The 13629-nt window shown below is 40.0% G+C and overlaps 1 protein-coding gene across 5 annotated transcripts in view; it reads left to right on the forward strand.

Annotated features, from left to right (window-relative positions):
- The first annotated feature begins 285 nt into the window (after positions 1 to 285).
- Positions 286 to 13629, forward strand: part of AMPD3 (adenosine monophosphate deaminase 3) — a 34493-nt gene continuing 21149 nt past the window's right edge. Inside the window, exons 1-6 of one of the 5 annotated variants that reach the window (XM_027461626.3) lie at positions 286 to 668; positions 4502 to 4727; positions 7204 to 7399; positions 7876 to 8041; positions 10122 to 10341; positions 12856 to 12985. In XM_027461626.3, the coding sequence (XP_027317427.2) occupies positions 4507 to 4727; positions 7204 to 7399; positions 7876 to 8041; positions 10122 to 10341; positions 12856 to 12985 (933 nt within the window). In that variant the 5' untranslated portion in view covers positions 286 to 668; positions 4502 to 4506. Of the gene's footprint in view, positions 669 to 776; positions 973 to 1079; positions 1099 to 4501; positions 4728 to 7203; positions 7400 to 7875; positions 8042 to 10121; positions 10342 to 12855; positions 12986 to 13629 lie in introns of those variants that run through there. The other 4 variants (XM_027461627.3, XM_027461625.3, XM_072039398.1 and 1 more) reach the window with 4 other exon arrangements.

Consider the following 13629-nt stretch of genomic DNA (forward strand, 5'->3'; position numbering starts at 1 on the left):
TGTCTTTAAATGCCTTCGGATTCGACCCCATATGTTGTAACCTAAACTTATCTTAAATGTTTGTAAAATGTTCAGCTCCAGGGCCTAGAATCTCTCACATTGGGGTCAAATTATTTAACATGCTACGGTCTTCACTCCTGCTGAGTCATGCTTGCTTTGACCTTCAGTTATGTGCCTTGGGCTCCGTACTCAGTACATTTATTTTCAAGTTGATTTTCATGCTACACTGGCACCTGAACCGTGCCTCCACGGAGGAACGAGCATCGCCGCAGCTACCCCTGATAGGGATGCCCTGGCAGCCACTTATCCTCCAGCAGCATCTTCGCCCCGGCCTCGCGGCGTCCTGCTGCCGAAGCGGAGCTTTCCGCGCCCGAGCGCTCTGGGAGGCAGCGGCTTGAGGGAAGCGCTCGGGACCGCGGCCCTCACGGGGCGCCCGGAGGCGAGGCGAGGCGAGGCGAGGCGAGGCGGGCCGGGCTGAGCTGAGGCGGCCCGCCCCGAGCCATGTGACGGCGCCGCAGCCGTCCCGGAGCCTCCGTGGGGAAGCGCCCAGCCGCGACGCGGGGCAGCGGCTCCCCCTGAGGCAGCAGCCCGCGGGCAGACCCCAGCCGGCCCCTCCCGGGAGCCGCAGGTGCAGCCCGAAGCCGCCGAGCGGGCGGCTCCTCACAGAGGTAGGGACACGGACACGGACACGGACACGGCGCCCCCGCCCCACCCTGCGCGGCCGTTAACGGCTCCGTGCTGAGGGGCCGCCCGGGGTGGGGCCGGGCAGGGCAGGGCAGGGCAGGGCAGGGCGGTGGGGGCGGGCGGCGCCCCCCGGGGCCCCGTGGCGGCGCTGCGGTAGCGGGCGGGCGAATGCGGCAGAGGGAAGCGGCGGCGGCTGGCGGGAGCCGCTCCTCCCTTCGCCGTCCCCTCCTCGCCGCCGGCTGGTGGCGGAGCCGCCCCGGCGCAGCATGGCTCTCCCCGGGGCAGGCGGTGAGTCCCGGCCGGGGGGCGGCGGCGGCGGCGGCAGCGGGCCTGGGGCTGCTGCGGCGGGAGCGGCCCCGGGCAGGGCCCGGCTGGGCCCCGCCTGCGCGGTGAGGTGCGGTGAGGGGCGGTGAGGTGAGGTGAGGTGAGGTGAGGGGCGGTGAGGTGAGGGGCGGGCTGGCAGCCCCGGCGGCGGCTGTAATGGCTCTTTACACGGCCGCCGCATCGGTTTCATGCCGCACGCCTCAAGGGAAGTAGCTTTCTCTGCCACAAAGGTGCTGAACCCGAGCTGCCGGTGGAGGCTGAGGAAAGGAGAGCGTTTGGATGGCGGCTGTGTCCCCATCCCATCCCATCCCATCCCATCCCATCCCATCCCATCGGGGTGCGGAGCTGTTGCTCTCCAGGTCGCTCACCTTGGGTAGAGGACAGCAAGCGCTCCTATGGAAGGATGCAGGGTATGAGATCCTCATCCCTGCTCCGCTTTGGGGTGGCGTGGTTTGCATGGGGTGTCTCTCAGCTATTTTAGGTTTGTTAAACTCCTTTCGGTGACATAAGCTAGCAGTGATGTGGGCAAACCTTTCATTTGCTTGAGCAAACAAGATCTGATTTTATAAGAAAGAAAGGAGAAAACCCAAAGACAACAAACAAAAAGTGCTGCTCTCCACAGTGGGTTGATTGTACTTGTAGCTATGCTTTCAGATGTGAACCTACGTTACTCTAGTAACTTAAATTATGATTTCTCATGCAATTTATTTCCCGTTGCATTTTTGTTTCTGATCATGATTTTTTAAGAAAATGTTCATTTATACTCAGAAAGTAGTCAGCCAGTGATAACCACTCAAACACGCAATTTTTCCTGTTCTAGTCAGTCAGTACTGAAGGTATCTTCTTTGCTGATTCAGCAGCAGAAGAAATATTCCACACTTGACTCAGATCTCTAACACTCTTACTGTAGTTGAATTACAAACTAGAAATGTTTTTGCCATGGCTGTAGTGGCCCAAAAGGTCCTTGTTGCCGGCAGCTGTGTGTCAGTTACTACTGTGGACAACTGCACTTGTTGAGATCAGTGGAAAGACTCCCATGACTTCATTGAGGTTTGAAAGTGAGAAACTGAATCTAAGTTTGGATGCTTCTAAGGCATCCTAGTGCATTGTCATTGAATCATTCAGTTAGGCATGTATGTATTTTTGTTTCTTATGTAATTAGACTTTTTTTTTTTTTCATGAAGGCTCAGTACTAGTTGCAAAACAAATACTCTGCAAGTGGAAAAACTGCATTGGGTCAGATCAAAAGTTCTTTAAAGTCAGTAACGTTTTTTCACTGTCCTCTGAATTCATTACAAAAATAAGAACACAACGAAATGTAGGCGATCACTAAATTGCCGTGCTATAGTCCAGCATTTCTCTCGTCACCTTTTAATACTCTATTTGCTTTTAGAATAAAAGGAAAAGTGTTCTCAAAGCAACTGTGAAAACAGGTGGATGTTAATTAGAATCCTTTAGACTGAAAACAACAGGATCACATATCAAAAGGGATCACATATCAACATATGAAATTTGAAGGATGCCTTCAGAAATACTCTAATAGGAGTGCTGATAAGTTATGCCTTGAGTGGTTAAAAACTGTCATGCCTCATGCAGATTTCAGCATACCTCACATTATTTAAATGAAAACCATCTTATAAAATATATTTGTATTTTTGTAACCAAGAAAGGCTTTGAAATGTTGGTTTGGACACAAGCTGAACATATTGGCAGCGCTTGGATCCATTTGTTGTGATGTTCATTGCTATTTTTAACTTACATGATAAGAATTAGATCTTTGTTGTAAAGTCCGTAATTGTGAATGCATTGAAAAGTGCTTTAAGCACATAATAAATAGCGCTGGACAGTGCTTGCAAGAACTGTATTTTTTTCTGCTCCAGAATGCTACTAGATATGTCAAAATCCACTTTTTGCGTAAAAATGAAATATAAATAAAGCAATGAAACTACAAAACAACAAAAAAAAAAACAACAAAAAAAACACTAAAGATGGTATTTTCAGTACTGCTGCTGTCACAAAATGGAAATTTTTTTGTTATGAAAGGCTACTTAAATAGAAATTGAAAATATTAAGCATATCTTTAGAAAAAACATATTTAAATGCCAAGAAGAAATTAAAGTCTATATCTTGTCTGCTTCCCACATGCAACTCAAAAGCAGGATATGACCTACAAAAAATATCCACCGAGTTAACTAACTACATTTTTACTTTGGTTATACAGCCATTTTATTCCATAGCCGCTGCACAACCTACGTATTTGTGGAAAGAATGGGGTAGAAATAGGAAAATGAAATAGGTAGAAAAAAGAAATAGGTAGAAATGTGCAACATTCTTTTCTAACTTACTTTTGGCTCTAAAATTGCTTTCAAGTCACAGCAGAGAAGGAGGCAGGCAACTGAGTGGATGTGATTTCCTTGTTCGGTGCAAGTACATACATACAGCTAAACACACACGTTGCAAACAATGGTCTATCAGATATGCCATTAAGTTGCGTCTTCTGGCAAATCTGCACGTACCTATCTTAGGAATTTTCATGATGCAAGGTAGCACCATGTGACAAGGAAAGAACACTCCCATTACACGTTATACCCTTGCCTTTTGTTATGGTCTCAAAAGCAATCTGGAAGGCCATCTTCTGCTTATGTTTTAACACTTAGTACGTCTCCAAGTCAGCCAAGAACTAGGGAGCAGTGAAAATCTCGTATGGTATGCCTTTAGGTATACTCCTAACTTTCCTTTAGTAGTCTTTATACTTCAAGCTGAACTGGCACATTATAAATTGTGTTCCTATTAGGGAAAAAAAAACAAACAAACAAAACACACCTCAATGAGTACACGAAGTTCTGAATTCGCAAGTTAGCATGGCCCCAACAACTAAAGATGCTTGTGGAGTCTTATATTCTTGTATACTGCACAGTAGTTTAAACTCTGTTTAGACTTCTACTTAATTCAACTTCTGAACAGAAGGCTCTGGAGAGACTTTATAGCAGCTTTCCAGTACTTAAAGGGGGCTTGCCGGAAAGCTGGGAAGGGACTCTGTCAGGGAGTGTACTGACAGGATAAAGGGTAATGGGTTTAAACTAAAAGAGGGCAGATTTAGATTATATATAAGGAAGAAATTATTTGTTCAGAGGGTGGTGAGGCCCTGGAACAGGTTTCGAGAGAAGCTGTGGATGCCCCATCCCTGGAAGTGTTCAAGCCCTGGAACAGGTTTCGAGAGAAGCTGTGGATGTCCCATCCCTGGAAGTGTTCAAGGCCGGGCTGGATGGGGTTTTGGGCAATGTGGTCTCGTGGGAGGTGTCCATGCCTGTGGCGGGGGGGGGGGAATGGTGGAATTAGATGATCTTTAAGGTTATCAATTCAAACCATTCTATGCTTTTTGTTCAGAACTCTTAATTTCAATAGGCGTACCACAAAAGAAAGAACAAACCCTGATCTCTCACATATGTTAATTCTACTTGTATTTATAACCTTTAACTGTCTTCCTTATTAGCTGAGATGCCCAGACAGTTTCCAAAGCTGAACATCTCGGAGGTGGATGAACACGTGCGGCTCCTAGCAGAGAAAGTATTTGCTAAAGTCCTCCGAGAAGAAGACAGCAAAGATGCCTTGTCACTATTCACCGTGCCTGAAGATTGCCCTATTGGGCAGAAAGAGGCCAAGGAAAGGGAACTTCAAAAGGAACTGGCAGAACAACAGTCTGTGGAGACAGCCAAAAGGTTTGTTTGGTAGTTGCTTTCTTAGTGGGAAATTATTTTTAAATGTGTTTGAGATAATACTGAAATGTTTGGCAAATAACATTCTGCCTGTTATTACTTCAGGAGAAAGGTGAACAGCAGGTACCAAGAGCACCTGTGTGTTGTCCTTCCGTGCTATGCAGATGGGGTAGGAATGGGTGAGATTGTCTCCGCAGCTGTGCTTCCAGCAATTGCATAGATATTGCTTATGCAATTTTAACAAACAGCATTGCTGGATAGAAGTGAAAAAAACTCACTCATTCTTTAATGTAAGAAGGAATCAGGGGAAAAAAAGAGGACAGTTCTTTTTTTCTTGAATAGAATAGTTTCATTCAGAGAAATGGAAAGTTTTAACTTTCAGAAAATGACTAGTGGTAAGATATTTCTTCTAGTCTCTGTAAAAATAGATGAAAGCAAAGTCTTGACATTTAACATCAAGGGAGAAACAGAGAGTGGGATGGGCATAATGAGGTTATTTGTAGGTTTCCTTAACTCATGGAGATAAAATTGAACTGCTGTCAGCTGCAAAAGTGCACATTTTGAATTTAATTTTCCTAGGTCAGTGTACAGTCAGTCCACCTTCAGTTTACCCATGAATCTAATCAAGCCAAACTCGATTTGGTTTACAGTTTTCTTGTGTGAGGGAGATAGCCTTACACTGATGTCAGGCTGTCCCAGTATCTTAACCTTAGTGGACAGCCTAGACTGTTTGCTAGAGTCACATGAGCTCAGCAGCTGTCTAATGCCAGAGTCTTTCTTGGATGTGTACAGACTCATCAAAAAACAGGCAAACAAGAAAGCATTTGAAACCGATAGGTAAACACATGTACCCTATTAGCTCCAGACCATCAGTTGGGCAGCACATGGCATCGTGTTTCTGGAACAGAAGGGAGAAGATTTGGTTTAATTAAATTAAGGTATGACACACTGATGATGCAGGCTTAGACTTTTGTTTTTGCTTTGTGCAAGTGGGTTTTCCAGTTGGCATGTTCTTAAACAAAAGTGCAGAAGGGAAAACTAGATGTTATCATTCATACAACTACCTGGTATCTTTCCTTCTGAAACAACAAGTTTCATTTTTAAGGTGGGAAACTGCCTCATAAAAATCTTCTATCAAACTGTGTGTTTGTGTGCCTAAAGTTTTGCACTAGTTTAACAGTGGGAAGTTGGATATTACATATATGTTGCTTACATGTATTTGCCCTTATCCTAAATTGAAATGTACTTAGAGAACAGTTATATGAGTAAAAGTCCTGTTGCTTTCAGTTGCAGTTGATCCAACATTGCCTGTCAAGAATTTCATACTGATTTCAAAGGTGGCTCCAATTAGTTGTGAGGATAGAATTTGGTCATAGGGTATTATTCATATTATTCACACCACCACTGCATGTTGAATGCCACAGAGGTAATACACAACTTCCAGAGAGAATTCCAGTATTCCTTTTCCTTTGTTAGTGGTTCTTACTAACATATTAAAGTGTTATCTATTTTATAAAATAAACCAAGAGTATTTCAACAGCACATAACAAAGTGACATCAAAGGTTGCTTATTAGATGAATATTCAAAAGACATTTAAACTGAATAAGAAAAATAATGAAATCTTTAGAGATATTACAAAACTTCACTCAAGATATTACGATTATTTCACTGAAAATTACAGCATGCTTTTTCAGCTGTTTTTTTCCTAAGGTACGCATCCATCACAGTTTTGCTGAGAAAGGGTCCAAGTTTTTAAGTCCATGGGGGATAGACATTTACTGTCCAGAGGGGAGAAATAAATTTGCATATCACAGCCATACTATATTATTACTCAGATAACCAATGTTAGCCTTTTGCTCAAGTCTCATCAAACACCACCTAAGGAATAACTATATTTGCTCATCCTTGTTCTTACAAGTTTAATTGAATGACTATATATGAAATTTTGGTGCACAGTGTTGTTGGAGAAGTAGATGAGTTTTTAAAGCCTGCATGTTTGGGGAAGAATGAAAAGTTTGTATAATAGCATGATAACTTACATCAACTTACCTTCTATGACATTCATGTACTTTCCTCTGATACTTTGAATTCTAATCTTACTGGCTCTAAGAATCAGATTCTCCTAAATTAATACCAGTGATCATGTTTTCTTTCTACCCAGAGACTCGCTGATACTGAATTTTTAAGAAGTGATACAAAATAATCTTAGTGGTATCTAAGAGTGATTGTAAATAAATCATTGCATATTGTATTTGTGTGGAGGGTAAGTACAATTGTATGTAGCATATACCATGTGAAATATCATTGGAATAAAAGCTAAAAGCACAAATATTTTGTGACCAACATTTTGCTCATGGTATTAGATATTTCATCTTGTAAAATTTTTTAGAGGGTGATTTCTTTGCTGTAATCTGTTTTCCAGTGTACTTCATGTTTTATACTGAGGCTCATTTAATGCTTTATACCATGAATTCCTAGGAAGAAAAGTTTCAAGATGATTCGATCTCAGTCTTTATCATTACAAATTCCATCTCAGGAATGGAAAGCACCATCTGCCAATCCTGTTCTGTCTCCTACAACACCAGTTCTTCAAAGTGGTTTTCTGCCAGTCCAGGTGCCATACGATGTACCAGAGTTTCAGAGAGTTTCAATTAGTGGGGACTACTGTGCAGGGGTAAGACATTATTTTTCTCCCTTCCTGTATCTACAGGAAAAAATTCCAAACCACAAGCAGCTAATATATTTCAAGTGTGAAATGATACTGCATCATGGCTCTCTGCAACAAACTGTAAAAGGTTCTATGAACAGACTGATTTGTAAAACACTTGAATTCATGTCATTTCAATTTATTTATACTTATTCCCATAAAAAATAAATTGGTAGGTCAAATAGATAAAAACATAGTCAGGCATTGAATACACAGGTAATATATGGTAGGAGAAAGAAATTCCGTGTGTGTATGTTTTGCACATTGCATTTGGACTCTGCTTCTGTCACTGGCTTCCTGAGACCTCACGTAAGATCCTTATGCTCAGGTCACACAGATCTATATTTCTGGAAATCCACTCTCCTTGTTATGGGCATGGTTTCAGTTTGTGACTAAAGCTGCTGTTTTATTTTTGTCAGTATTTATCCAGTCTTTCCTTTCAGGTTACAGTTGATGATTATGAGCAAGCTGCCAAGAGTCTGGTGAAAGCTCTTCTCATTCGAGAAAAATATTCACGTCTTGCCTACCATCGCTTCCCAAGAACAACATCCCAGTATTTGTGTAGCATGCAACATGAAAAATGGAAGGTTGAAGATGAAGTTCATCCAGGTGAATATCCTTGTTGTTTTTAAAATATAGAATTAAAACCATATACTACTCTAGTAAAGGTGAGTTGGGTTTTTGTTATGGTCTCTTCAGAGTGTCTTTGTCTCTATAATTTATTCTGTTAGTGATTGGTGGAGAATCACTGATGGACTTAAATTATAAAGCCTATATCTGATCCAAAAGTTTGAAACTGTTAAAAGCTAAAACCGTACCAGACAGTCATTTTTTTCTTTCCAGCAAATGGAATGGTACGTAGTGCACTTGTGTTCCTCCTCGAAAAACATACATGGATATAGCTTCAAGTGAAAAGTCATTCCTCCTGATCTTGGCATACTAAAATAAAATGGATTATGAGCTCATCTATGTTGTAAATTGAAGCATGATACAGACATACCAGTTAGCAAGCCCTGAGTCAGTAATTTCACAGGCATGGCACGCTTGCCATGTCAGGTCTGGAAGCTGGATAGTCACATTTGTTGGGCAGTCTGCCTGGGTAAATAAACTCCAATCACTCAACAAGGCTTATTAGGTTGAACATATTCCCAACTATATATGTCACAAATCGTATTTGTCACCTAAGTGGGTTGTGTCTTGAAAGCTTTGCTTATACATGAAACTGTTTGCACTACTAGTTGTTGGATTAGCCTGTGTGGAGCAACCTTTGGTCTGTTCAGATGTGCCAATGTAGACACATCCATATTGTTGGCAATGTATTCTCAGCCGTAAAGTGACATTTTGTATTATTTTAAATCCACTAGCATCTAGGTCACTAGTGGGAAGACAATGAAGAGAAGTATTTTCAAGCATTTGTTATACCGAAAGAGTGCAAAGAGAGCAGTACACTGAATATTCACAACAGGATAGATATTTCAGTACAGCTGCTGAGAAGATATTTCCAAGCTATTGTTATGTTAATGATTTTTTTACAGTTATGGTTTTAAGCTGATGTTTTATTAATAATAAAATATCACACTGTCTTAATATGCACAAGTTAGAGATGGATAGGTATGAATATTATAGTACGATATCAGTTTATAGCATAAGTTCAGATGCTTTATGTGGATAAAAGTGGATAGTTACTTTTTAGTCTTGGTTTAACTGAAGAGGCAAAAGGATTCTGAATGATAAGAGTGAGTGCAAGGATGCAGTTCAGTTGATATAAATATATAGTTGTGATTTAATTAATTTTGTAAGGGATGACAAAACTGTATTGAGAAAATCCTAACTCTGCTTCTGGTACTTCAGTCATGATCAGAAGGTCAAGGAGAAAACTACAGTTGTGTTGTAATGCCTCTGGGTTCCACATTTCTTGGTTCTATGCAAAACCAATTTAAAAAAAAAAAAAGGAGTTTTATTAACACACACACACACATACAAACAAAAAAAACCACTGCTGCCTTGGTCAGAGTGGGAAGCACAGGGTCTTAGGGTCTTAAATTATTTCCTGCTCTACCATGAGTGAAGTGTAGTCAGGGATTGTTGAGAGAAAGAGAAGAAAATTGTATTGTGTGTGCACTAGTCTACCTCACTAGACTATGGGAGGGGCAGAGGTGGAGAAGTAAGGCAGTCAGTTCTTTTCTGGTTAATGTTTCAATGTGAGAACAGCTGCATACTGGAAGCTTAAATACAAACTTCCAAAATTACTACAATGAGTCAGAAGGTGAAAGCAGTGAAGGTGGGTATGAAGTCTACAACTGTTAGATTGTTCTAAAAATATAAACTGTACTTTCAACCATCCCAATTTAAATACTTCTCAAAACTTAATTTGAAACTTGTCATCATACATTAATAAAGAATAGTATTAAATCTATTTATACATTGGTTCATAGAACTCTAATAATTAGAGTAAAATATTTGAACAAATGTAGGCACTTGAATAACTTGAGTAACTGCAATTAAATATGAGTCTGTCAGAATAGAACTACGTTGTAACAACAGATCTTCTGTAGTAACCAAAAATATAATTTTAATGCAAGTATTGAGATCTGCTAAAAGTGAAACACTATAGAAGTAGAAAGTCATCTTTCTACTATTTGGCCTTTTGTATAAGCTACTTCTAAACACAATGTAAATTTATTTCCAGACTTCCATTCACCCCCAGATGAAAATGAAGATCCTTACAATCTTGATGATGCTCCAGACAATTTGGATTATGTTATCAAGATAAAAGGTGGCATTCCCTTTGTTTATGATAACAAAGAAATGATGGAACTCAATGAGCCTCGGAGTTTGCCATATCCTGACCTGGAGACCTACACTCTTGACTTGAGCCATGTTCTTGCTCTAATTGCAGATGGTCCAACGTATGTTTTTCCTTTTCTTTCTTCCCTGCCCCTTCAGGCTGCTAGTTACCTTAATATTTCTCACTTCTGTGACATTTAATTCCTCTGATTATTCATTCTACAGTCATGCTTGTTTTGCCTCTCTAGCATTAGCACATCACAAAAAGACTTAATAAATGAAATCCAGCTGTATGTTCTTTTTATTTCTTTGCATCAGCCATGGCAGAATGAGCAGCAGTTAACAGAAAAGTAAGACATCAGTCAAACATTCCCATTCAGGTCAAATCTGACCTAAACTTCTTGAGGCATGGGAACTGAAACTTGAAACTTGAACCTCACCTTTTTTATTTTGGCCTGTGCTGAATTTGAGGTTTTGAACAGTTGTCTGGAATTCCTTAATGTCTGCTCTGCTCTTGCTGCATGGAAAGAAACTGTGTGTATGTACAATACACATAACAGCTCAGCAATATAAATACTCAGTCAGGTTTGTTCCAGATGTGAATTAACTGTTCATGTGTTGCGAAACTGATCTGCGTGTGCATAATCAAAATAGGTCGCACTTCCCAAAACCATCAAGCTTCCAGGGAATCTCCAAAAAACAGAAATATAACAACTCCAGCGTTGTCACTGGTACACTGCAAAGTCCCTGCCCTGTGAATAGGGAAAATGTGTGTATCTAGTTTTTAAAGTTTATTTCCCAGGTGAATACTGGAAACATCAGTGTCCTATAGCTTCAACACCAGGAAAGGAAAAGAATCCATCCCAGGATGGAACAAAGCAGGAACCTGGACTGTTCTTCCAAACTATTTGCCCTGCCTGCCAGCACTGCACTCCTAGTCCTCCTGACTTTGAGATCAAGTTGTGGTGACAATGTGTTGAGTTAGTCACACCTGTTGTATGTTTTCCTACTAGAGTTTGTGTATGACACCTGCAGTTTAATCTGCCTGCCTTTTGCTGGCAAAGTAGCTGGCCTGAACAGATCTGTCCCATTCCCTAACCACTTATTCAAGAGCAAAAGCCTGTGCTCCTGCCATTATTGTCAGTGTTCCTGCTCCAGATCAAAGTTAGCTTGAGTGTGCTGCTTTACAGTATGCTCTAGGTAAATGCATTTCCAGTTTTATTCAGTGTGTTATATTCCAAGAGAGACAGATATTGGGAAGATTAAAGGAAAATGAGGACAAACTTGAAACCAAACTAACATACTGAAGACCCTTCTTTTTACAGCATTTGTTAACAGTCTACATAAAGGAAGCCAGAAGAAGGAGGGGCCTTGGTAGGGCATGTTAGAAAACTCAGCAGCTTTGTGAATGCAGCAGCAATCCTTTGCTCCTTTTGCTTCTTCAGATTAAGCATTTGCAAGCTGACTCACTCTCCCTGATAACTATACACAAACCAAGAGGAAAATTTTTTTTCAGTAAACCTGTTGCATAAGATTTTCATACTCTATTGTTTCCTTGTTTGCAACAAGTGCTTTCCTATCTGTCATTTTTGTGTGTCATGCATGGGCCTTCTTGGAGATCGAGAACCCATTGTTCTTTAACCTTTGCTCTTCTTGAACTGGTGAAATCTCACCCCTACTCTTCAGACTTCCATTCTTTTGAATTACAGTATAACCCAACAAAGATAGCCTGCAGCAGGCAAACTGGTCTTGAGCGGTATCTGATACAATGAGACTGTATTTGAATCAGACTTTCAAATTTGTTATGGGATTTGTGTTCCTTGGAGATAATTGTCAATAAAGAAGTAGGAAAAAAAAGAAGGCTGAGTATTACATTAATAGTGCCATAAAAATATTGTAGATTTGATAAGAATTGACAGACAGTGAAGAGAACAAACATATGATTTATTAAAAAGAGAATGAAAACCATAACAGAAGATGAAAGTGAAGCTGGAGGAGTAGGCAAGCAGGAACAACAAAGCATGACTTTTCTAAGAAGAGCGCACAAAAGTATTTTGGGAAAAAAAAAGAAACTAATATATGTACACAATAGATGTGTTTCTAAGGCAAAAAAAAATGAAATTATATTGGACCTTATGTTGGCTCACATTGAAAAGCAAGTAAGGGGGAAAGCACAGGGGGAAAAAGTCTTTATTTTCATAGTAAAGTTTTGATTATAGGTTGTTTCTGTTATATATAAGGTGATCTGCTCTATGGGATTTTTCAATTCCAGAATAGTAGCAATTGATATCACATTTCATTTTAAGTTTTTGTTTTCTCTGATCATATCATTACTAAAAGAACTTGGTTTAGGCACGGATAGAGCAATAAAATATTTGGACAATGTGAAGCACCTAACAGTATGGTTATGTATAGTTCTGTTTCGTTAGAGGTTTCACAAGTAACTTTGGTCTGAAATAATACTGGATATTGACTAATGTATGTGTTAACCTCTAGGAAACAAAGTACGGATTTGCCCTTTATTTCATTTTAAAAAATATCTGTTTTTACTGTGAAACCTTTGAAGGTCTTTCTGAACTTGCAATACAAACAGTTCTAAGTTACAGGTAATTTTTTGTGTGTGTTTTCTTTTTCAGAAAGACATACTGTCATCGTCGGCTTAACTTTTTAGAATCCAAATTTAGCTTGCATGAGATGTTAAATGAAATGTCTGAATTTAAAGAACTAAAGAGCAATCCCCATCGAGACTTCTATAATGTGAGAAAGGTAAGTGTGGGAAGGATTAAAGGCATGACATTATTTTCAGCAGGAGTTCCAACAATTTTGCTTTTTTTTGGTGTGAGGTGTAGATGATATGCATGAAGTTGTGTGTGAATACTATTCAACTGAATTATGTTATTTTCAGAATATTATTTTTTTCTACATGTTAACACGCAGGAACATTAACCTGAATGCAAGTGTGTTAAGGGGATTATGCTAAACTCCTCTATTTACTTTTTCAGAATCAAAGGGGTTTAACTGTATGTAGATTGCTTTAAAGGAGTGAAACAGTCAATCAAATTAAGCTCACTTGGATTATGAATAAAAGCATCCATGTGGAGGCTTAATTGAGTTTAGTTAATTCGCTTAAAAGATAGCTCAACTGCATTTTCCTGCTTTTGTGTAGATAAGTCATAATAAACTGCAGTATGAACAGCTGTATATATTCCGGGTAAAAAAATTCACTTCAAATTGAAATTGCATATGTTTAAATGCATGTCAAAAGTTCTATGGAAACTGAACTCATGTTTCATACTGCCATCGGTATCTGGTTTTAAAAAATTAAAGCCTGCACAATATTACAAAAAAAAAAAACCCACCATACTTAATTAGAGTTATATTCTTAGCTGCATCTGATATGCACTGGGATT

Source organism: Anas platyrhynchos, chromosome 5 (genome assembly GCF_047663525.1).
Source record: "Anas platyrhynchos isolate ZD024472 breed Pekin duck chromosome 5, IASCAAS_PekinDuck_T2T, whole genome shotgun sequence".
In the NCBI taxonomy this organism is placed as follows: domain Eukaryota; kingdom Metazoa; phylum Chordata; class Aves; order Anseriformes; family Anatidae; genus Anas; species Anas platyrhynchos.